This window comes from Gordionus sp. m RMFG-2023, chromosome 4, assembly GCF_954871325.1.
Source record: "Gordionus sp. m RMFG-2023 chromosome 4, tfGorSpeb1-WG-v2, whole genome shotgun sequence".
NCBI classification, from domain to species: domain Eukaryota; kingdom Metazoa; phylum Nematomorpha; class Gordioida; order Chordodea; family Parachordodidae; genus Gordionus; species Gordionus sp. m RMFG-2023.
The window spans coordinates 14408641-14434695 of NC_088778.1; the positions used below are offsets into that span (position 1 = coordinate 14408641).

Consider the following 26055-nt stretch of genomic DNA (forward strand, 5'->3'; position numbering starts at 1 on the left):
GATAACATGTCTAACACACCCATCTTTTATTACCGCTAACATTTCATTAGAGGTATATAAATCATCAACATGTTGCCTCAGCTCCATAATTGAGTAAAAAACTTCACCCTCTTTAGAAAAAAGGTGTATTCGACCAATTAACTAATCATCACCCCATTGGCGTTTCCCATTGTTTAGAGAGGTTTCCACACATAATATTGTATAAAATTCGCATAAATATATATTCTGGCACTTGTGTTACATGCATTAATTTTAAACCCCTCCGTTAATTTTGTACCAGATTTTAATAGGAAAAGAATATTTTGTTGATTAGGCAAATGAAAATTTAAACAATAGAATGCTAGAGATTGATCCTGCGTTTTATAATCAAGATTTCGCCATAGCGATTCTATAGCGGATAATACTTAGAAACAATAAATTGTGCCGATCATCTATATTATTAGTCAAGAGAAAGGCAGCGGTTCTATCATAACCTTAATAATAATAAATATATATATACATTTGACAGATTGGACTGAAAAACAAATTTCTACATTTATGTGAGCACTGTATTTTTTTAGATAAGTGTTTATTGTAAGGCGCTATGCAATGATTAGCGAAATCAAATTCGTTCTTTTTTTACGAAAAGTAACACTGTCATATCGCCGCCTAAAAAAAGTCCCATAATTATCAATAATAAAGGTTTTTGTTAATGATTTAGGATATTTTTTGAACACGTGCGTAGACCTCTCTCAAGGCATTGATGCTATTTTAATGGGAGTCACCAATACACTCTTGGTATTAGAATTATTTTGCATTCTTCTTTTAATGCTGGCCCAAGGCATATGCATAAGCTATATCAGGATGAGATGGCAATTGTACGATGCTTTGATAAACTTTCATAAGTCTTAATTATTCATTATTATAATATCCAATAAAATTTTATCATATTCTTGGAAAAGTACGCCTATATAGATATCATAGAATCACACACATGTGTCTTAACTTGATAATGATAACAAGTTATCGAAGGTTGATACTTCGGATGAAATAGTGTGCGCTAAATTACTGACAAAATTAACGAACACTTTTTATTTCAAATTATCAGAATTGTAATAAACATAGATCAACATTTCCTAATAAATGCGTGGTTGATGGAAAGTGCTCAAATAAAATCCGAAATCATTCATAGAAACCTCTAGTATTGATAATTATGGTTACCATTTATAAAGGTGGCCATATGACGGTGTTATCTTTAAAAAATTAATTTGATTTTGTTAATCCTTGGGTAGTGCCTTACAATAAACATCTATCTAATAAATACAATCTGCTCCTCAGTTCAATCCGTTAAATATTTATATAAGTATTGTTATAATGAAAGAACCATTGACTCTCTATCAACAATAATAGAGAAGAAACTGTACAATTCATTGCTAGAAATATATCCACTATAGAATCGCTAAGGCGGACTCTGGATAATGAAAAGCATCATTCGCCGGCAGTATATCGATTAAACCTTCATCTACCCAATCAGCAATTGATTCATCCCAACCAACTGTTGATTCAAACAATCTCTTAGCTAAAATTCCTGGTACAGAATTAATGGAATGGTTTAAAATTAACGTATGTGGCATAAGTGCCATGCCAGGCAATATAATTATGCCGATTTTGAACGATAGTGGCAGCCTCTCTTTAAACAATGGGTGAATCGCCAAAGTGTAAGGTAATTGGTAGAATAGGCACAGTTTCTCTTGGGGCATTCCATGTCAAATCGATCAAAAAACACGATTCTCGGCCGACCCATTTCAATTTTGATAAAAATCCGTATATAACCTAAGAGTCTTGTAATCTATACTTGGGCAAAATTTTAACATCCTAGCTTTTATACTTATGAAGATATTTACGGTCAAAGCATGAAAAATTGACTTTTTGCTAGTGTCTATATTCATTAATTTAATGATTATAAAAATTAAGGGAATACATATAATAAATCTAGTATTAAAATAAAGATTATACTTTTTATCTTCAGAAAAGACCTCTTATTCTCAGAATAAAATTAAAATCCTAAAAATGAAAATTGGGTAAAATCGAATTTTATTAAACTTTAGATAAACATTACTATTACCATTTTATATGAGTATAAAAAATTAGAGTGGAGCGACTTCATAATCAAAATCAATAATAACCAGTAAAAAAAATGTAAAAATTATTTTTATACTATGGCGTTTAATTTTTTATGAGCCTATTATTCTTAATAATGTATTTTTGTGATAATTTCTTTATAATAACTTCTCTATGACATTCCTATTCAACAAGAGAACTACTTTTATACTATATTTTATTATAGCGGAATTATCAAGTTACATTTTCATACAAATAATCAACCCTAACAACATATGATGATTTGGCGAAAAACATCTTCAAAGATGTCGGTCATCGAACCAAGATTTGGGGGAGCCTCACGAAGGCTTTGATTTAAGACAAAGGATAGCAACAGGCATTCTAAAGGCAAATTATGTTTTATCAACTTAATTAGCCAGGACAAAATTCTCGTATTTATTAAATTTAATACTCAATAATCAATTTTTTATTTTAAATTTTTTTAAAAAATATATATTATTGTCCATAATGGCTCGGTTAAATTTGTATTTTCATCATTATGTTCGTTTACATTAGGATTTAAATTGCATATTAATATTATATTATTAATCATAATATTTTTAATAACGTATAAATTGAGTATATTATATGCTTGATGAATACATATTATATAAAAAATTAAAGTATGAATATTATTTAGGAGCGTGCTCAAATACAATCATTTATTTTTAGAATGGTTAAAAATGGCTTTAAAAATTATCAACATTGGCTTGATCAAATAGTAAATTACAAAAATAAAAATAAAAAAAATTATACTTTTCTGGCAATATAGGTTTGAGTGGCATTCGTTCTATCAATACAATCTACACAATTTGATCTGAAAACAACTATTTTATTTTTTTCAAAATAAATTGTACAACTTGAAACATATAATCATCGCATATTTTTCATAATAAATTATTAATTTCATTTACATATTTGCAAATAAAAGTTAAAACAAGACCTGAAAATCTTTGAAAATATGAATATAATGATCCTATCATTTAATATAAAAAACTATATTTTCCAGATAAAATGTAACTACTATTAGCATACATTAGAGTCCTGCAGGGCAGACCCGCTGCCTGAGCCATAACAAGAGGCAAATTGAATATTATATTTCCCTTTCTAATTCTTCCATTTTTTTCCTGATTTAATATAACAATTTAGAAAAACTAGAAAAGTTTTCCTTAAAAAAATTAGAACAGATAAACATCATTAAATTACTACAGAGTCATTATAAAATATTTGAATTTAATGCATTATATTAAAATAGAGAATAAAATAAATATTTCTGAGTTTGAGATATATTACCTAATTCCCACTTATAAAAGGTTAAGTCACGGAGATCGCTACTCGATTTAGCTGGTCTCTGGTAAACATTATATTCTAATTTTAACTAGAAGCATTGTTAGACATTATCATATAAGCGTTATTCAGAATAGAAAAATAGGACGGGCGATATTGCGTTTATTGTAAAATGCATCTTTTACACTTTGCAATTAAGTTTTAAAAAAATCTAAGATAACAAAAAAATATTTTTCAAACCATTTTGATCGAAGCTATTTGCTTTACTGGTCCCTTCACTGGTACCGTGACTCAGGAAAAACATTCCTTTATAATCACTAGAATGAGAATTTTTGAGTTTTATGAGGGAGGGTAATAGATTTTGTTCCCATAAATTTGACAAATTTTGGGCCGCATTTTTAATGTTGCGACAATTGGCGTGGTAATCGAATTGGACCATCGGAATAATATCGTGGAAAGAAGATATTTTGTGAAGATGCTAAGAAAATAGTATTTTATTTATTTATAAATGATAAAGCACTCTTAGAAAAAATCATGGGTATAAGTCATTCTATGTATAATCGATCACGATTCTCATCCAAAATTTTGTATATAATTTAAGGTACTGTAACTAAAGCAGCATTTGAATTTTAGCAAGCTAACTTTTTGGAGATATCGGGGTATTTTTACGCTTATTGCCATTTAATTAAATATATACTAAAACTACAAGATTATAAATAATGATTCTAATGTCCAGAGTTGTTAAGGAGCGCGCCGCTACATTTTTTCAAAAACATCTGGAGCGCCCTCCTTTTTAAAATTGAGTAGCGAGAGCTAGCTCCTTTTAGGGCTGGAGCGGTTAATTAAAATTCAATAAAAATGAAATTTTATTTTATTTAAATTTATCCATTAATAAATGTTGAGCCGAGTTTTAAATTGGTTTTTCATCTAATCATTTTAAATATTAAACATCAAGTTTTTCATTTTTCTATTGAAAATTTTTTGGAAAATCTTGTAAGTCATATTATATTAATATTCATTTTATAGATATATAATAAAAAATAGTTTTAGATATTATGGATTTAGAGATCATAGAAAAAAATATTTTAAACTTCTAAAAGATGTTGATCCAAATGATCCAACAAATTTAAGGGCAAAATGCCTTTTGTGGATAAGTAAAAGTATTTCATTTTCAAAAGCGAGCAGCTTCAATCTAAAAAAGCATTTAAAAGTAAAAAAAACCTTTCTTTTAAATACAAAATGATATCTATATTTTTTTTTATTTTTGAATAATTTTTTTTTAAAATGGTTATAATTATTTTTGGGCAATTCATTATAGTTGAGCCTAGGTTGTTAGATATGATGCTTTTTTAAATATATTTTAATATTTATTTCAATTTTCTCATTACTTGTTCAACCTCCTTTTTTATACCTGAATTAAAAAATATCTTTATAAAATACAATACCCCGTTTCCCTCTAGTGCTCCTGTGGAGCGCTTATTTAGTATTGCAAAACAGGTCATAGGGGAGAGAAGCATGGATGTATTTTAGATTCTAATTTAGAAAATTTATTACTTTTAAAGGTTAATAAAAGATTATAAATATTTTGATAGATCATTTAATATAAATAAAACCTTTTGATAAAAAATATGATTTTGTTTCTTGTACCTTCTAAATCAAAGGAGAGGTTATGGAGTGGCGCTCCGTTACTTTAAGCGGAAGCTAGCTCCTTTAATGTAGTAGCGGGAGCGGGAGATAGCTATTTTTAAAAAGGAGCGTTAACAACTCTGCAATGTCAAAAGAAGGTGTATACATTATTTTCCTTTCAAATATTTTAACTTTCTTAATGTGGCCAATTTAACTCCAATCTAAAGTTCAAATTCCTTGTCTTTATAAAATTATGCAATTGTCAGTAAGATCAATCTGTATCTGTATAAAATAATTGGATCTCAGCCATGAAGGCAAAAGCTTGGCATTCCATAGATTGGTCTTAGTAGCATTTGCTTAAAATTTAATAAAAATCGGAGAAACTCATTATTTTTGACAAGGATTTTAAACTTTAGAATGGGTTTGGATGGACCGCAGGGTGAAAAAATAAATAATAATATTATTTAAATATAAGAATCATTATTTATAATTCTGTAGTTTTTCGCAAATCTTTGATCGAATGGCAATTGATAAGCGTAAAAATAAATCATTTTTCATATTTTAACCCTTGATATCTCCAAGATATAAGAGCAATGATGTCTTGAATACTGCTTTAATTATGTATATCTTAGTTTGTATACAAAATTTCATACAAATCCTAAGGGGTCCCGCGTAATGATGATTTATGATCGATTTTTTATATATAAGTTAAAACATTTATTTTTTAAAACGCTTATGGCTATTTTATTTAGTGCGTATTATTATAACATGTATTAGGATATAAAGCATAGCATATTACACATCATCATTAAAATCAAAAAAGTCATGGACCTAGATCTTAAAAAAAACAGGCCATGGGCGAGTTGAATAGCAAGTTAAAATTTTTAAAAAGGAAGTTATAATTTTAAAATTTATTTTAGGGGGATGAACAAAAATGTCATCTTTTTAAGCCTAAGTCCTAGCAGAAGTAATCGCAATTATATTCGCAGTTATTTTTTTTTTGAGGGAAAGTGGTCGCTGCTAAATAAAAATGATTTGCAAAATAACAATTATGATTCCATTTGCGTTTTTTTTTTACTTTTGCAAATAAAATTGCGAAAACACGATTGTCGATATTTAAAAATGACCCGATTTATATTTTAGCTAAAATAATATGGTGTAAGCCTCGAGATGTGGTAAATATAAGTCCAAGCCTTTCTGGCATCTATGAGCAAAATCACCAGGCTGAATATTAATGGTTATAATCTTAATCGAGCCATTTTTAAAAATCGAATAGGTTTTTTAACAACATTATGTAGAACTAAAGTTATTGCTTTTGAATGTATGATAAAAAAAATTATGAGATTACAAACCTGGTAGGTTTCACTGAGTAATTTTTCCCCTTCTTTATTGCCCAATAAATTGAGTATTATTATGTTTTGGTATAAAGTTTTTATTAAATGCATGTGCCTATATGTTTTTTTAAATAATAATTTATAATTATAATATATAATACATAATTAAACTTTTATAGTACTCGACTCAAAAACAATTTTTATAAACTAAAAGCAATTTTTTTTTAAATTTTCACTGAAATTATTTAAATATAATATAGTAAATAAGAAAATGCTTCATTTTAAAATTTTATGAAAAGGAATGCGATTTTATGGGTATAATGGCAAGTCTTGGAAAAAAAAATATTAAAAATAACCAAAAACATTATTTTGAAATCAAAAACCAGATTTATTGTTTTTCCGATAACTGGTATTACAGTATAACTATAACTTTTTTCTTTATTAGAGTTTTGAGTTTGGATCCCGGAAAGGAGTAGTTAGATAATTTTACAATGTTTCCCGGGTTTCACCTTTTCAAATATCCAATCCCTCGAGAAAAGATATAAAAGGGGTTCAAAAGTAAAAATATAAAAGAAGGAAGTTTATATAATAAAAAAATTTCTTTTTTCATTTTACCGGAAGATATTTTGATCAGAAATCAATAAAAATAATAATAAATTTAAAAGAAAATTAGATTTAAATATTTCGTAAAGTATATTTTTTAACACCTAAGAAGCTTTGTAAATGCTATAACATTTATGAGACCCAAAATCAAATACTTAAAATTTGAGAAAACATAAGCAGATTTTAAATACACTAATTGGACAGGTCATTTAAAAAAAAGATTTCGATAAATATTTTTTATAAAGAAAGTGTATCCTCAATACAGATATAAGTATTCTATTTAAAATATCAGAAAGATGCAAAATATAAGAAAGATACATGAATCTTTTTATAAATCAGTATCTAATTCAAAATATCAAAAAGATACTTGTATCTTTTGACAAAATTTTTAAAAATTATGATTAATATTTCTTATATTAAGATAGTTAATAAAATTTAATATAATTTATTTTCAAAGAACACAATATATTGATTATTTCAACGAGCTGAAAGATTAATTCCATATAAATTGAAACTATCTCAAAAATTTTCAATTATTTAGAATTTTTTTCATAAATATCTCTAGGACACTAACACATAATATCCCTGAAATGAAAAAGATTCCTTTGAAAATAACGTATTTAGATACAAATATAATCTTATTAAAAATGTCAAAAATATAGAAAGTACTAAGGGATCGTATCTTAAATACAAGTATTATTTAGCTTTACTGCGCAACTCCGACCGTAGATAATAAATACTTAAAATTTAGGATTTTTATTAATCAAACTTAATTGTCTTTTGTAAGAAAAAGGAAAATATTATTTAAAAATATAGAAATTTACCTTTCATAAGCGGGACGAGACGCTTCAAATCCTCTTGATAATTGGATTTTGTGAGCGCCCACTTGAATCCCAGTTTGTTCCCAGAAAAGAGGAACTGATCCTCTAATTTGAACAAATGAGCTAACTATTTCATCGTCTAAATATATGACCTAATAAATAGTTATAAATTAGATTTAAATTATTATTTCAATTTATTATTTTCGAAAAAGAGACCGGAAATTTTTTTTTAATGTTCGACATTATTCCGTTTTATATTAAATAAAAATAAATATATCGATAAGATTCGTTTTTAAATTTAAAAAAATAATAAGTGCTCTTTTCAAATTTTTAACGATTTTGTAAAGAAAATGAATCGTTTATTTTATAGATAGCATGGTCACATCCTATCGATATATCTAATAAGATGTAAAAATCTGCAGGCCGGGCCCGGCTTTTTTAAAAAATATCAGGGCCGGGCCTAAAAAACTATTTTTAAAAACCCAAACCGGGGTGAATATTTTATAAAACTGAATATTTTAAATCGTCATTATTATCTATAAAAATTAAAAATAATTACAATATATTTAAAAATTGTGATCATAGAACAATATATCATATTCATTCACTTATATTTCCTATTTCCATTTTTTCGATTCTTAGAAAATATTTCTATGGTAAAATATATTCAATTCAACTTGTGTTGTTAAACGGCTCAATTTAAGCCGATTTTTAAAAACGGCTAAATCAATATTTTATCCGAAAAATATTATGCAAGCCTAAAGATTTTGCTCATAAGCCCAGAATATTTTTTTTAAATGAATGAGGAGACTAATGAAAACAATTTATTAAACCGTCGGCTAAGTATTATAGTGTTCTATATTTTTAAGAAATTGTCCAGGAGAGCATTTAAAAAAAAAAGATCTCTTGCATTTTGAGTACGAAATCACAATGTAATATATAAATAAATGGTTATTCTCATATATTTTAACATTTTTATTGCGATATAGTATTGAAGAACCGTATTTCATTTCTATGCTCGATGAGCGAAAGTTCTAATATTTGAGAGTGTGAGGGGGGGGGGGGGGGGGTTTGATGAACAGTGCCTTTGCGACCTCGTTTAGAGGGCCACAGAGTATTCCATATTGTGAATTTATTACGACTAGTAGCTAAAAAATTGGCAATTATTAATACCTAAATAATCTGTAAATCTATCAAATATAAAATACAATTTTATTCATAAAAATGTTATAAATTATTATATATATAACCGGCATATAACCTTGAGACTGAGGATATTTTCGGCTAAATTTGGTTTTGCCGTTAAATTATATTTTCAAAAAATCAAATATTGAGGATTAATATACAAAATATTCTAAAAAATATATACAATCCCCTTTGTGATTGAGCTGATTTTTAAATAATTTCATCAGTATTTGGTAGTCAAGATATGCGAATAACATATTCATAAAGGCGCATAACAATCAAATAAAATTCATCCTATGATATATAATAAATCAATATCATTTTTTAAAAAGAGATTGCATAAAATACTAGTATAATTTCTTTATATATTTTAATACAAAAATTGAGTTCCCTAGAATGCGCCTTCTTCTGAAAAGAAGTCTTTTTCAGGCCATTTTATTAAGGGCACTCATAATAGGATCATCTAACTTCGTAAAATAGGTCATTACCTTATAGGCAAAGTTTTTAAGAAAATATACATTGTCTGCATTTTTTGCCCCCCTCCACGGCTACGTGCCTGACCACGTATGCTGCGAATTTTGTAGTCAAAATATACGTTTTTACCATACCTACGCAAAAAATTATTACATTGATAACTTTTAATCAGATCAGTAAATACTTAAAGTCTCAAATTTAAGATATTATGAAATCTATTTTTAAATGAGGAACAAGTCCAAATAATAATCAGTTTTTATTATCTATCTTTGAAATTTTTATATATAAAATAACAGACCTATCCTTTAAATAAATTTATCATATAAAAAAATATGTCTAAAAATTTAATGAAATTTTACTCCTTGACGGAATAGAAAAATACCATAAAGAAATTATTGAATTAAGTAAACCCAACAAAATATCAATTATGTCAAAAAAAATATTTCAATGATGAAAATTTTTTAACATTACTGCTAATAGTACCAAAAAATGATATTATATAATACATCTCTAATGAAAAAATATTTATTGGGAGTTTAACCCTCAAAATGATGATATAATATCATTATATGCTAAAGTATCTAACACTTAACCTGTCCAAAAAAACGTAAAAATTACATTTTACCTGAAGTGCTGGATAAAAATGCTTCTCACAAATCTCGGCATACAATATCTAAATGACCGGACTCGCTGGCAACGCATTACATTTATATCTTTCGAAAATTATTACCCACCCTCAACGAGGAATGGTTTAATAAAAGCCCCTGACATTTATACTAGAGATCTGCAAATCACAGCCCGGCCCGTTAATTTATGTTCGGGCTGGGTCGGGTCAGGCCGGACGAATTTTTTTTTAATATTTTGGGCCTAGCCGGGCTTGGAAAATTAAGCCCAATGCAGATCATTAATTTATATTTTCTCCTATTTTTTATTTTATACAACCTTTTTATATTAATATATGATTCTAATGAAATAAAATATTTCGATATTTTGAATTAAAAAGTTGCGCGAAATTAATAAATTATTTTTAATATAAATATTTTTTAAATATTATAAGTGCGAATGCCTTTTCGGTATACTATCAATATTTCCAGTTAAATCAAGCTAGTCGTTATAATACAGCTAGTTAGGACTGATAATACTAACCTGCTGAGAGTTGCTTCAAAACTATACTTTATTAAATTATAAACAATAAAGAGCATACATTGAGCTTAAAAAAATCTTAAGAGAAGTCAATCTGCAAAAAAAATAATAAAACTTTATATATGTTATCCCTAGTGTTGTTAAACGGCTCGATTTGAGCCAATTTTAAATATTTTAGAAGGAAAAATATTGCCTAAACCTTGAGATAAAGCTAATAGATGTCCAAACCTTTGTACCATCTGTGATCAAAATCTTCAGACATGTGTAATATTTTTCTGGATAAAATATTGAGTTAGCCGTATTTAAAAATCAGCTCAAATGAGCCATTTAACAACACTAGTTATCCCTGTTGTAAGATGGTCTCAAGTCATGCAAATATTGTCTTATTTTTATTGAATTTAAATGAATGCAAATATTTCTCATAAAAGTTATTTATTTTTTTAGAATAGTTTTATGTATAAATTAGTAATTTATAAAAAGTAAATCGTCTAACTTTAGCAAAGTAATATTTAAACTATGTGTGTATTCAAATTTTTATAAATAAGGAGAGAAAATATTATAATCTAGACCTTCTTTGTTTATATATATCTTATGCAATAATGTAAAATTTAATTATACTTCGTAAATTTTTGGAATTAATCAAATTTTTTTTAAATTTGTAATTAATCATTTAATTTAAATTTTTTTTATTATATAAATAAACATAAAAGGATATATAAATCAGGACTGTGAACCCGAATCCGGGCCCTGAACCCTCGCATTTTGTCTGTACCCGAACCGAACCCCTTAAAAGTGGAGGGTCCAATGGTTCTAGATATCATAAAAAAAAATTTTTAATAAAAATATATTTTTCAAAAAAAATATAAATTTTTTAAATTTTATTAACGTTTTTTTCGTGGAATCATTTATTCTATCTTCGCGTTTTTATTTCAATTTTCCTCTTGGACTTCCATTTTATTTAGAGATTGATATCATTAATTATTTTCTAGTATAGGTAATAATACTTTATCATGTAAATTTATTAATAGATTTCCTATAAATTATATTGCATCAGATGTGCAGTCCATACTCTACAATTGGCTATTAAACTGCCTAAAAAATAATCACTTTAAAACTATCATTGATAAAGCAAGAGATGTTGCAAAATATTTAAGAACTCCCACAATTGTAAGAATATTAAAATCAATGAAAAGATCAATGGCAATATTAGATTGCACAACACGTTGGTCCTCAATTTGTATGATGCTAAAAAGATTATTAAGTTTGAAAGATTTCTGTAATGATTTTATTATGGAGCATGTGAAGTCATTTTGTAGGAAGATGATTGATGCCAAATAAAAGACCTTACTAGTGTATTATTTACTTTAAAAAAAACAACATTAAAATTACGATCAGAACAATTAGGTTTAACTGATTTTTATGGCATATGGATTAGATGCCGATTAGATTTAGAAAGATTTACTAGTCCATTTTCATATGAAATAATAGAAAACATGAAAATTCGAGAGCAATAATATTTGCAAAATAGTGTTTATACGCTTCTATATATTTATTTAGACCCTCGATATCAAGTTTTATTGAGTATTGAGCAAAAACAAATAGTAAAAGACCATCTTAAGGATTTATGGCATACGCGAAACTCCATTATTTACAATATATTGGAGGCTACAACAATAATACCTACTGGTTGAGTGATAATAATGATAATGATAGCAACATTGATGATCTTGAAATCTTACTCTTAGATAGAGGGAAAAAAATCAAATTATCATCAGATAAAAAGGAGGATCAAAAAATTCCTATTGCATCTTTAGTAGAAAAGTTCTCATAAGTTAAGAGAATAAATAAGGATACAAATATTTTAAAATTCTGGGAAGAAATTCTTCAATAATATATCCAGAATTATATATCTTGTCTAGAATTGTCACGGCTGTACCGGCGACACAAGTACAATAATTTATGTAATATAAAGATAACTATCTATTTTAGATAAGCGTAGAACGTGGATTTTCATTTTTGAAATATCGAATTTACGTGGAAATCTCAAGGATGATATTTTAGAAGATATTATAATTGTGCGATTGAATAAAACTTTTAAAATATAAATTATTTTATTTTAAAATTTTTTATTTGTAAATTATGAATGTGTATATATTGAAGTATAATAAATGAATGAAAAAAAAAGTCTTATTTAGAGTCATTTTTTTATGTTCCCTGAACTCGGACCCAAACCCGGACCCTTTCTAAATTTCATTACTGAACCCGAACCCTTTTTTTTTGTCGAAGGGTTTATATCCATGATATAAATCATAATTTACTAATCCTTTTATTTTAAGTTGTTATACACTTACAATAACATAATAAAAATTATATAATAAAAAAATTAAATTAAAAAGTAAAATTTATAAAAAAAAATTAAAAAGTAAAATTTATAAAAAAAAATTAAAAAGTAAAATTTATAAAAAAAAATTAAAAAAATTCTTTTAAAATTAAAAAGTGGTGAACGACAAAATCTCAAATCATAAAAAAATATAAAACTTTCTTTTAAAATTAACATCTTCGAAATATCCTCATTTACTAGTCTATATTATGAAATTAACCAATATCACATAATATCGTAATAATTCTTCTAATTTGCATAAGACAATATTTATATAAAAATATTAATTTAAATATCACCAACAATCCCAATAAGACAAGAAGAGGACACAAAATTAAATAGTGGAGAGATCGAATAAGCCAAATAAGCCAGCTCGGATATTTTTAAAATTTATTTCTCTGGTCTGAATATGTAATTTTTAAGCCTAATTTCTTTAAAAAAATTTAATTTGATTAATTAACCCTTCATTCTAGCTAGTCCAAAATAGGTATCGCGTCATTACAGAGAAACCATTACAGAGAAACCATTACAGAGAAACCATTACAGAGAAACCATTACAGAGAAAACAATTATAGAGAATGTCGATTATAAAGAATTATTTTATAGAGAATGTATTTTACAGAGAATTTTTTATAGAGAAAACAATTATAGAGAATGTCGTATATAGAGAATGATTATACAGAGAATTATTTTATAAAGAATGATTTTATAGAGATTAATTTTTAGAGAATGATTTTACAGAGAATGATTTAATAGAGAATGATTTTATAGAGAATAATTTTATACATAGAATGATTTTATAGAGAATTATTTTATAAAGAGTATTTTATAGAGAATTATTTTATAAAAAATGTATTTTATAGAGAATTATTTTATAAAGAATGTATTTTATAGAGAATTATTTTATAAAGAATTTTACTTAAAGATATGATTATTTTATAAAAAAATGTTATATATAGTCATAGGAAAAAAAAGTTATAGTATTTTACATAATTTTAAATATTAGCGATGTTTTTCGATTATTAGATGAATTAATGGTAGAATAAAAATTTTTCATGATTTGTAAGGAATTTTACGAAATTTTTTTTTAAAGATAATACAAAATAAAATAGAGAGTGTTGTTAAAAGTTACTTTGGCAATGTAATGCAACTAGTTAAGTTAGTAGTTAAATGTGGGAAAATATAACAAGTTACAGTTAATAGTTTTCTTTTTTTAAATATAACTAGCCACTAGTTACAATTATTTTTAGTGGATAGTAGATTCAGGGCTAGCCGAATCGATTAAATTACGTTAAATCGAATATATTTATATTCTATAAATTCATTGGCTAAGATTTAAATCATATAGTAAAAGAATGTTTAAAAAATTTACAAATTTAAATTTATTATTTAATTATATTTATTGAAATATATATATAAATTAAGTAACCAGTTACTTTTGCGCGGATGCCTATTTCATATGTATCAATGCATATGGCGCACGGTTCAAAAAATCAGCTAATTTGCAATGCATACAAAATCAAAACAAATTTTGCTATGTACATAAAATTTTGCTATGCACATAAAAATGTTAATGTCACTGGTATATGTACCAATTGAGGATGTAATTCATGGATTCGAGGAATTATATGACTCTAAATTTTATCAAAAAAATAGGGATATTCTCTCCCCCTTGATAGAATACTTTGAAGAGACGTGGATTGTAAAAATGATAACGATGGAGAGGAAGTCGCCAATATTTAGCATTTCTCTATGGAATTGCTACGAATCGACACTATCTCGTGAACCGAATACAAATAATTCAGTAGAGGACTGGCATAGAAGTTTTTCGTCTCATATAAGTTCCCATCATCCAACGATCTGGAAATTTATAAAGAGTTAGTAATTATATTATATTATAAATTTTAGGATTATAATTTTTAGCTCTCAAAGACGAAGATAGCCTGAATTGTTACAAATTGGAACAACATTCTTTAGGACTATTGGCTCCGCTGTCAAAGAAAGAATATCGCGAAAGATCCAAAAGGATTTTTCTAATTGTTGAAGATTTTTATTCGAGAACCATGCTGAATTATTTAAGGGCTTTATCCCATAATTTAAATTTAAATGTTTAATTTAATCATATAATTGTATTTTCTATATTGGTATATTATTTATACTAAGTTTATTTGGATTTTTTATGAATAAAAATTTATTTGATATTTCGAAATAAATATTGCTAAGCTCAGTATATTATCAAGGTTTATCTTATAAAAACTTCATATACAAATAGTATTAAACATATTCTTTAAGTCACATTTCCAAAGTAACTTTTAACAACACTATATATTTTATTTTGTATTCTTATCTTTAAAAAATAAATTTCGTAAAATTCCTTACAAATCATGTCAAAATTTGTTTATCTCTTAGTGGCAAATAACTTTTAACTTGAGAATGGATTATCGGTGTGTCTCATCTATAATTGAAAATTTTTAGAAAGAATAATAATATAAGTAGAACTAAATAAATTTTGCTGAAGATAAAAAAAGCTTATAAATGAAAATCTCTACATTAGTTTTGTCAAATTAAGTGGTTACCATTAACTAGCTACACTTTAGCTAAAAAATATTTATTACAAAATCGTAACTTTAGCTGGCTACATTTTTTAGAAAGTAACTGCCAAAAGTAACTAGTTACTTAATTTAGATAAATATAATTAAATAATAAATTTAAACTTGAAAAAAATTTTTATATTCTTTAGTATATGATTTTATGATTTTCATTACAAATCATGACAAAATTTTGTTCTACCATTAATTTATCTAATAATCGAAAAGCCTTGTGCAAAGATAAACAAATAATTTTCTGTACCGATTGTAATAATTCAAAAACTACCCAATTATTCTCTTATATAAGGTGATTCTAATATATAATATTATGTCAAATACTGTAATTTTTTTTCCTATGACTATATATATTTTTTATAAAATATCATATTCTTAAATAAAATTCTTTATAAAATAATTCTCTATAAAATAATATTCTTTATAAAATAATTCTATAAAATGCATTCATTATAAAATAATTCTCTATAAAATAATTCCCTATAAAATACATTCTTTATAAAATAATTCTATAAAATACATTCATTATAAAATAATTCTCTGTAAAATCATTCTCTATAAAATCATTCTCTGTAAAATCATTCTCTGTAAAATTATTCTCTATAAAATTATTCTCTATAAAATTATTCTCTATAAAATTATTCTCTATAAAATTATTCTCTATAAAATTATTCTCTATAAACGACATTCTCTGTAAAATCATTCTCTATAAAATCATTCTCTGTAAAATCATTCTCTGTAAAATCATTCTCTGTAAAATTATTCTCTATAAAATTATTCTCTATATAATTATTCTCTATAAAATTATTCTCTATAAAATTATTCTCTATAAAATTATTCTCTATAAAATTATTCTCTATAAAATTATTCTCTATAAAATTATTCTCTATAAAATTATTCTCTATAAAATTATTCTCTATAAAATTATTCTCTATAAAATTATTCTCTATAAAATTATTCTCTATAAAATTATTCTCTATAAAATTATTCTCTATAAAATTATTCTCTATAAAATTATTCTCTATAAAATTATTCTCTATAAAATTATTCTCTATAAAATTATTCTCTATAAAATTATTCTCTATAAAATTATTCTCTATAAAATTATTCTCTATAAAATTATTCTCTATAAAATTATTCTCTATAAAATTATTCTCTATAAAATTATTCTCTATAAACGACATTCTCTATAATTGTTTTCTCTATAAGTGCATTCTCTATAAACGTCATTCTCTATATAAAACTTTCTCTATAAAATTTTCTCTATAAACGACATTCTCTATAATTGTTTTCGCTATAAGTGCATTCTCTATTTTTGTTTTCTCTATAAAAGTTTCTCTGTAAAATACATTCTCTGTAATGGTTTCTCTGTAATGACGTGGAACCTCCAAAATATAACCCACCATTCAAATTTTTTCATAATAGTACAAACATTTTTGTATTTTTTTCCAGATTTTCCCAAACGGATATTCTAAAAGTATTCTATTTGATATTGTAACATTTTGTACATATATTACTTCAATATATATATAATGCCTCCTATCTTTAATAATTATATAATTTATAATGGATTTCAATGAAACCCACTATGCAGAATGGCGTCAGCTGATGAAAATGATATTAGTTCAGATTATATTGATGAATCCTCTGCCTAAGAAGATAATTTGCGCCTTGTAAATTTATTATATAATCCCACATATTGGAAAAATGACCTCGATCCACCTATTGACTTTAATAAACTCATGGGCTGAAAAAAATCCGAAATGCTAAAACTCCGTAAAAAATAATTGAATTATTTTTATCTGATTTTCTTACAGAATTTTTGACATTTCAGGCTAATTTATATATAGGCCAAAGTATGAAAGATAAAATAGATGTTTATTAGTACTTAGTTATTATTATTATTTTATAGATTTATAAAAGACAAGTTGGGAACTGCTAATCTTTTAGAACTAAGGTCTAATCATTTGTGTTATAGGGTGTCATGCTACACGGATTATGTAGTGATGATTACAAAAAGTTTGGAAGAAATTCATAATTTGATATTTATACTAAATTCCTTCAGTCTTAAGACTGGCCAGGACATAAATTTTGATAAAACAGTGATAATGCTCTCGTCTCATGCACCCCCTCTAGAGGGGGCAAGATGGTCAAGGTGGTAAAATCTTTTAAATATCTTGGAGGGGGCAAGATGGTCATGGTCAAGGTGGTGAAATCTTTTAAATATCTTGGTGTAACCATTGACAATAGAGGCAGTTGCAAAGAGGAACTTAAAATCCGTATACAAAATGGCAGGGTAACTTTTTATAAATTTTATCTGTATTTATAAGACTCCGAATTTTTAATTCAACCTTCATTCCAATTCTCCTTTATGGCGGAGACATATGGGAGATTACCAAGACAGAGGCCAGAAAATTGCAACGTTCGTAAATAAATGTCTAAGAATATAAACGGCATTTCCCAAATATTATTTCGAATGAAAACCTTTGGAAGAGGTTAAACCACAAACAATTACATGTGACATTAAAAAAGAAGCGCCTTACCTTCTTTGCCCACATTTTGAGGAACAATAGCAACAATAGTCTGGTTATCGATGCCATTAATTGGTTATACTCCTTTAATGAGAAAACATATCGCAAGTATAAAACATTATGGTTCTACAGAGCTTTGAAAGGCATAATGGATTTAAACCTAAATGAAAAACAGTTCCTGAAATTGAATAAAAACAAACTACTAAAAATCAAATCAGATTATCTAAATAGCCCTTAAACTCTTCCTTGATACAGGGTTTAATCTTTTTATTTCACTTATTCTCTGACTTATATTTCATTGACACTAGCTTTTCTATTTTTATTTTAAATCAAATACAATGTACTTTAAAATTAAAATCGATCCTCCCCTTGTCTATAAAGTAATTAAATACATATGCAATTCATGGGTGTGGGCCGTGTTTTTCTGCCCATTCCCTTTTAATCAGCCCACAGATGTTAAAGCAATAGTCCTAGGACTAATGCACATACAAGTATGTGCTGCTTGCCCACAAACATGTGAAAGGCCCTCATTTTTCTCCCACTAAATTAAATATCCAGTTTGATGTATTTGAGGAAAACTTAGCATAGCTCTGTTGTATCCACAAGCAGAGGGAGAAAATGTTTATATCACATATCATAATTTTAATAGTTTAGTTAATTTAAAAAGAAATTAAAAATATGCAAATGAATGTTAAATGTACATTTATGTATACTTTCACAACTTATTAATTGATAAATTTTGAGTTTATTTTTTTTACTCAACCATTCTCAGGATTTAAAAGAAAAATTTTAAGCTTGAAATTGTGAAATTTTATGGTCCAGACAACAAGGCCTGGTCAGAATTCTACTAACAAAATTTTAAAAATTAAGATATTATGCTTACTAATTTTTTAATATAAAACATAGGAATAATTAAAAATCAATAAATAAAATAAAATTTAGATATCAGACATATATATTAGTAGGACCAGGGCTAGCCGGCGCAAGGGGCTTATCGGTTCAAAAGATTTTATTTTAAAACCAGTTAAGATTAAAAATTGAAATTTAGTTCTAAAATAGAATTCTATAATATCCATAATTGGGGATGAAAATAATTTATAATATATAGCTATTTAAATTTTTATCCATTATGAATGTTTTTCGTAAATTACAATATTTTCACTTAATATTATTAGATTATATTAAAAAATTAAAAGTTTAAACATGACAAAATGAACATTATATGAAAGTTAAATATCTATTTTAATATTTGGGAAAGTTTCAGATTGATATATAATGCTTAAATATATGTTAAGATCAAATTAGTAATATTACCACCATTGAGGTTAGTAGAATCGTGGCTAGTCAGCGCAATCAGTCAATTTTTATTATATTATTATGGTACCCAAATATATATGCAAAATTCAAAATAGTAAAATTTTTACTAAAAAAGATTATGAAGAAACTATAAAACTGTATGAAAATGATATCTCATTAAGAAAAATACCATTTATTACAGGTTAAATTATAATATTTTATAAATAAATAATTATTATTATATAAATTTATTAATGTGATTGATTTTTCATAATACATTTCAATTTTAATATAATATCAGACCTAAATAAATACCTTGCAAACTAAAATCTTCGTATACATATTGTGATAATATATTATATATTGCCACAGATATTATATATATTGCATATATAAATTTTAGCCTAATAATAAGATTAATTATTTAAATTAATTATATCTAGCAAACAAATATAATATATATTTTTTAATTGACATATAATATGATTCAAATTAATATATTTTATTAGATATGAACATTTTAGCATATAAATTTTAGCCTGATAATAATAATATATTTAAAATGTTATATCTAACAAACAAATATTTATATATATATATCTATTTTAATTGACAATATTATATGATTCAAATTAATTCATTTTATTGGATATGAACATTTTAATTATCAGATTATATTTAGCCTGATAATAAAATCAAATGATGTTATATATTTAAATATAGAATTAGCTAAATTTTGAGTAAATTTATTATTAATAAAAAATAAACATTAATAAAAGATGTGTGTATTATTTGTAAACAGGATTATAAAAGTTTTTATAATTTTGAAGATTGGTTTCAATGTAGAGTGGTTCTCTGTCAAAAAAGATTGTTATTTTATTTGTTATAATTATAAATAGAATATTATATAAATAAAGTATCATAGTTATATATTAATCTGAAATAATATTTTTTGTCTCATAAGAAGCCTAATAAACCACTTGATTCGACTAGCCCCATCGATGATCCGATTAAACGCGGGTTTGGGGCTACTAGGTTCAAAAAATGACTTTTACTAAAACCTTTCTAGAGAAATAATTATTAAATATTTAAAAAATATAACAGTATATATTCATAGGTAGATGTTTAAGGTATCTATTAGTATTTTGTAAGATCTTATATGATCATTATTTTTGGAGCTATAATGATTTTGACAAAAATTGTGCAGACTAGCCCTGGTCTCCCCTATTATAATTTTTGATCATTTACCATAATAAAAATACACATAAAATTATTGTATTGTTATTTTGAAGTGTATTGTAATTTAAATTATTATTTTTGAACCAGTCTGACCCATAGGTAGAAAACATTTTCCTGACCCAACAGAACCCAAATATAAAATTAATTCCATATTCCTGACCCAAACAATCCAATATATATTTTTCAAAGTGTTATTAAAATAAATTAAAATGAACAGATTGTATAATAATATACAATCAGTTTAATGATTTGATATCATTAATAAATTTAAAATTGTAAAAAAATATTTTGATACCCAACCCACCCAAAATAAAATTTTGGCATGAACCAATTCAAAAATTAAAAATAATCACATTTCAAGGTGGGTTTGGTGAGTTTTATCAGACCTCTAGTATAAAATTGTATAATAAACTTGTTCTGTTTCTACAAAATTTGCTACAAATCCATTGTCATCTATGCCTCTAACATTAAACCTTGTCCCTGCCCTTTCACAGCTAAACCTTGAAATAAGGCATAATTTGGCTTTATTATTACCGGCATAACAAGTTTTAATATCAATTGAACCACATATAATAGGGGTAAACCACTTATAACCATTGTTTATACCATTTTGCAATAGATAACTATATGGTATTTTGTTCCTATAAAAGAATTATAAATAATTGCAAACAAATTTTTAAGATACCAAAAAAATCTATCATCTGTATTTAAGTTTTGCTTTATACTCTCTGCAGATAATGTCAGGTCAAATGGTTTGGATTTAATATTAAATGAAAAATAAAAACACCCAGAATTCAAAAATTTTTTGATTTCTGATATTCCATTGTACTCTTCTTCAAATTGCAAATTTGAATTAATACAAATAAAATTTGTGGAGAGTATTTTATAAATCTCGTTGTCTAATATTTTACCAATGGAAGAACAATTATTAACCAGTATTATGAATTGGGCTAAATTACTACCTAGAATAAAAATATATTAGTTATTTAATAGTTTTAATACCAAACGATAATGTTATTAATCCCAAGCAACTATAGCCTTCATAAAATTTTGAATATTGAGGTTTCAGGGTTTTTAAAAAGTATTCATCTATTTAAATTATCTTATATATAAGTGTTAAAAGTATTAACCTATTTCAAAAATAGAATCATTTTGAAATAATAGAATTCCCTGTCTCGATTCTAAAATTGCACCATAGTTAGTGGAATCATTAATATACAAATTTATATTATTTCTTAGAGCCATCAATAGTCAATATTTTGTATTTTTATCATTCATAAATATGTCAATCATCATTTTAAAAGACAATATAGTGTAAATTCATAGAAACTTTGGTAAGGTGATGATTATACATCATGGACATAGGCATAGTCAGAATTTTCCTAAAGGGGGTATTACAAAAATTTAGGGGGCTTGCCCCCAGACACCATTTTGGGCTGGCCTTCGGCCCGTTTTTGCCCGGGTTTCGGCCTGGTTTTCTTAGTTTATATATATTCATAAAATATTTTTGCTAGATAGCAAACTAATTTTAATAATATATATTTTCTTATATTAAAATATAAGGAATTGATTAAGAGATTATATCAAAATATAAGCCCAGAACATATAGAAATATATATTTATTAGTTTATATAAAATATAATAAATTACAAGCTCGTAACGAATGGCGTAGACAAGGGGGGGGTTAAAACCCCACCTCCAATAAGTCTGAAATAAAAATTGTTTAATTTTTAAAAAAAATTTAGAAAATTTTTTGAAATTTTTTTTTTAATTTTTTTCTTATTGCGAATAATTTTATTTAAAAAACCGATTCAATTTATAAATAAATTTATATACCATATCAAAATGAAATATATTTTAAAAAACAAATAAGAATTTTTAATTTTAAATGATCACATGATCACAGGATTTTAAAATATATATTAGAAATTATATGAAATAAAATATTTACCATCTCAATTCTTGTGAGATATCGGATGCTTTAAAAGTCATCTCTATGAATCAAAAGATATTAATATCTAATGTATTGAATAAAAAAAATTTGAATATTGTCACAACCAACAGAGCAAGAATAATTATAATAATTGATGAAATCATTTGGTTAAGGAGGCAGGGCTTAGCATTAAGAGCTCATAGAATATCTGCTGGCCTCTTTACACTTACATACTCTTCTCATAATGAAGGGAATTTTAAGGAATTGTTGAAATTTTAATAATGATAGCTATATAAAGCTTTTTGAAAGCTCTGCTAAAAATCTACCTTAGTCCAAGTATTCAAAATGAAATAATAGCCATATGCAATAGGTTCATATTGAAAGAAATTTCTTCAAAAGTGAAAGTATCACCATTTTTAGTGTTTTGGTGGATGAGATTTCGGATGTTAATAACTTAGAGCAATTATCCATAGCAGTAAGGTTTATTGATATGGAATCAGGTGATTTCAAAATGAAGGAACACTTTGTTCAATTTATTGACTTACATGACACTAAATCAAAGACGTTAGCCAAAAAATTTTAGCATCCATTCAAGACCTAGATTTAAATTTAAATCTAATGAGTGGTCACGTTAAAGGGGTGCAGTCAAGAATTAGAGAGCTTTATAGCACCGCTTTATATGTTCACTGTAGTTCACATTGCCTAAATTTGATGATATATGAGGCATGCGAAATTCGAGACATCTGGAACAGTTTACGTAAAAATATTTTAATTTAATTGGAAAATTGGATTTTTATATGTATTATAGATATCTTTTTATAATTCTAATATATTTTTCAAAATATAAGAACAATATCGTCGGTTTGTGACTTATTCACTCTACCCAAGAAGAGGCAGCCTTTTAACCGAACGTTTATGATATTGATTCAAATAATCAAAAAAAAAACTAAAAAGATTTTGCTCAACTATTTATTGAAAGACAACAATCAGTGAGATTTTTCATCGACTTATATGAAGTTATTTTTGCAGCACTCGAATCCTACATATCAAGCAAGGTAAAAGATTCCGCAGATGCTGAAAATCTTTTGCAGGCTATTACGAAGCCACATTTTTAATATCAATTCAATGTGTATATTTTTTATTAAATTATACATATGATTTTAGCAAATGCTACAAAATATTGATTTGGATTTATGGGAGGTTATGAATAGGGCAAAAGATAATGTTGAAATATTAACAAATATCAGAGATAATGTGAATGAAAATTTCATGAAATATACGAGAATGTAAAGGAGATCGCTAATATGTTTGGGATTAAAATTTTTAAACCTATAATAGTTTTTAGACAGTCCAATCGCTTAAATATTGATGCATCTACGATTGAGGATTTTCATAAAATAAATATTTTATTCCCCTTATTGATATATTTTTGTTTCAATTAAATGAAAGATTTATTAGTCACAATTTTATTTTAAAAAGCTTTTATTTTCTTCTGCCATTTGAGTCTGAATTGTTGATTACACTTGAAACGCGAGAGGATATTAAGAAAATCTTAATTTCATGATAAGTTACTTTGTGAAGTCGTATTTTGGTATGAAAATCTTGATAAAATAGAATATTTTTGAGACCAAAAAATGCTTTGCAGGACCTTTACTTTAGATTCTCTGCCTATTTTTATAAAAGTATTGCATTTGCAATATGAATTATTTATATTTTGATTCATTTGTATTAATTATAATTGTTAAATAGTATTTTTTTTAAATACCGTACAAGAATTACTTATATTTTATTGAATTATATTTTTTTAAATAGAGTTATATACAATAAATTTTTATTGTAATAATCTGTATAAAATTTATACATTTTGAAATTTTTTTATTGTATTTTATCATTAAAATAAATAAGGGATGTTATTTATACTATAGTATTTTAACAATAAATAAAATCTATAATGAAATTCTATAAAATTTAATTAAAATAATTATTTTTAACACTCAATAAGATATATTGAACGATCATAAAAATGGAAGGTTTGGGGGCAATTTTTTTTTTCTTTCTACACTGGATGATTTAATTTACAATTTATTAAACAATGATAAAATTTTTAGAATAATGTTTCCAGTCGCTTATTAATCATAAATTTGGCCAAAATTCTGTTACTAATATTCTTTCATTTATGCTGGCTACTATAGTGTAGTGTTGTTAAACCGCTCGTTTTGAGCCGATTTTTAAAAACGGCTAACTCAATATTTTAGCCAGAAAAATATTGCCTAAGCCTTGGGATGGACTTTGCTAATAGATGTTCAAACCTTTGTTCCTTCTACAAACAAAATCTTCAGGCATGCTTAATATTATTCAGGATAAAATATTAAGTTAGTAGTTTTTAAAAATCGGCTCAAAAAGAGCCGTTTAACAACACTAATAGTAATTTGACACTAATTATAAGCGAAATTTAAAAATAGGGTTTAGGGGCGAAGCCCCCCCCCAAAAAAAATTTAAAACCCTCCCCCCCCCTCCCATAGATAAATTCTGGATACGCCACTGCGCGTAACCAAGATGGGGGGGAAGGGAAAATTTTATTCCCCATCGCAAATTTGACTGTTTTCCTAAATATCATTTTAAGCTAATAAAAATCCCCTCCCCCATCCCCTTCCCCGTCAAAATTTTTCAATATCAAACAGAGTTTATCCTTACTGTTGCATTAATAAATTATATTCCTATAGCTCACTACTATGTAGAAATTTATAAAAACCAAATTTCGATTTGGTTCAAATTATTGATTTGTAGAAAAATGTGAACAGGAAGAATGAATGTAGATAAATATTTCATAATGTTTATATAGACTTTGAATTAAAAACTAAATCTTATAGAATATTGTAAAATATCCAATTTCATATCATTCTTAGATACTTTTTTATCGCAAATTAAAGTACTATTTTTAGAAAAAAACAAGTATTTGGTAAACTTTCAAATTTTATTACCTAAAGACCCTTCTTCGTTTTCTGATGCCATTATTGGTAAAATTAAATATTAAGCAAAATTTTATTCCTATGATATTGATACTGAAATCAATTTAATCAGTGAATTCGAATCGTGGTATAAGTATTTACTATGTTTATTATTTTACCTGAGCATGCTATTGATACGCTCAATCGGTATAAGAAAACCTTGGCTTAATTTCCAAATATTTTGAAGGTATTTAATATTTTTGCAAGTTTGCCTATTACTACATATACGAATGAAAGAACTTTTTTCAAATTGAGAAGGTTGAAAACTTATTAACAAAATACTACTTCCAAATCTCGGCTAAATGGGTTAGCTCTGTTAAATATCCACAAATATTTGATTGCAACGACAAACGATATTCTTGATGAATTGGCAAGTTTCCCACATTTAAAAATCGCATTATAATTCTAGTATTTAATAAATTTTTTGTATAATGTATTTGATAATAAGTTATA

General features: G+C 25.7%; 1 protein-coding gene across 1 annotated transcript in view; it reads right to left on the reverse strand.

Annotated features, from left to right (window-relative positions):
• Nucleotides 1-21906, reverse strand: part of LOC135928648 (synaptojanin-1-like) — a 51260-nt gene extending 29354 nt beyond the window's left edge. The window contains exons 1-8 of the mRNA XM_065465103.1: nucleotides 21792-21906; nucleotides 21664-21750; nucleotides 21347-21623; nucleotides 21074-21302; nucleotides 7814-7962; nucleotides 6405-6501; nucleotides 3667-3904; nucleotides 2896-2966 (exon numbers count right to left, since the gene is read on the reverse strand). Of these exons, the coding sequence (XP_065321175.1) occupies nucleotides 2896-2966; nucleotides 3667-3904; nucleotides 6405-6501; nucleotides 7814-7962; nucleotides 21074-21302; nucleotides 21347-21623; nucleotides 21664-21750; nucleotides 21792-21906 (1263 nt within the window). The remainder of the gene's footprint in view (nucleotides 1-2895; nucleotides 2967-3666; nucleotides 3905-6404; nucleotides 6502-7813; nucleotides 7963-21073; nucleotides 21303-21346; nucleotides 21624-21663; nucleotides 21751-21791) is intronic.
• Between the last annotated feature and the right edge of the window lie 4149 nt (nucleotides 21907-26055).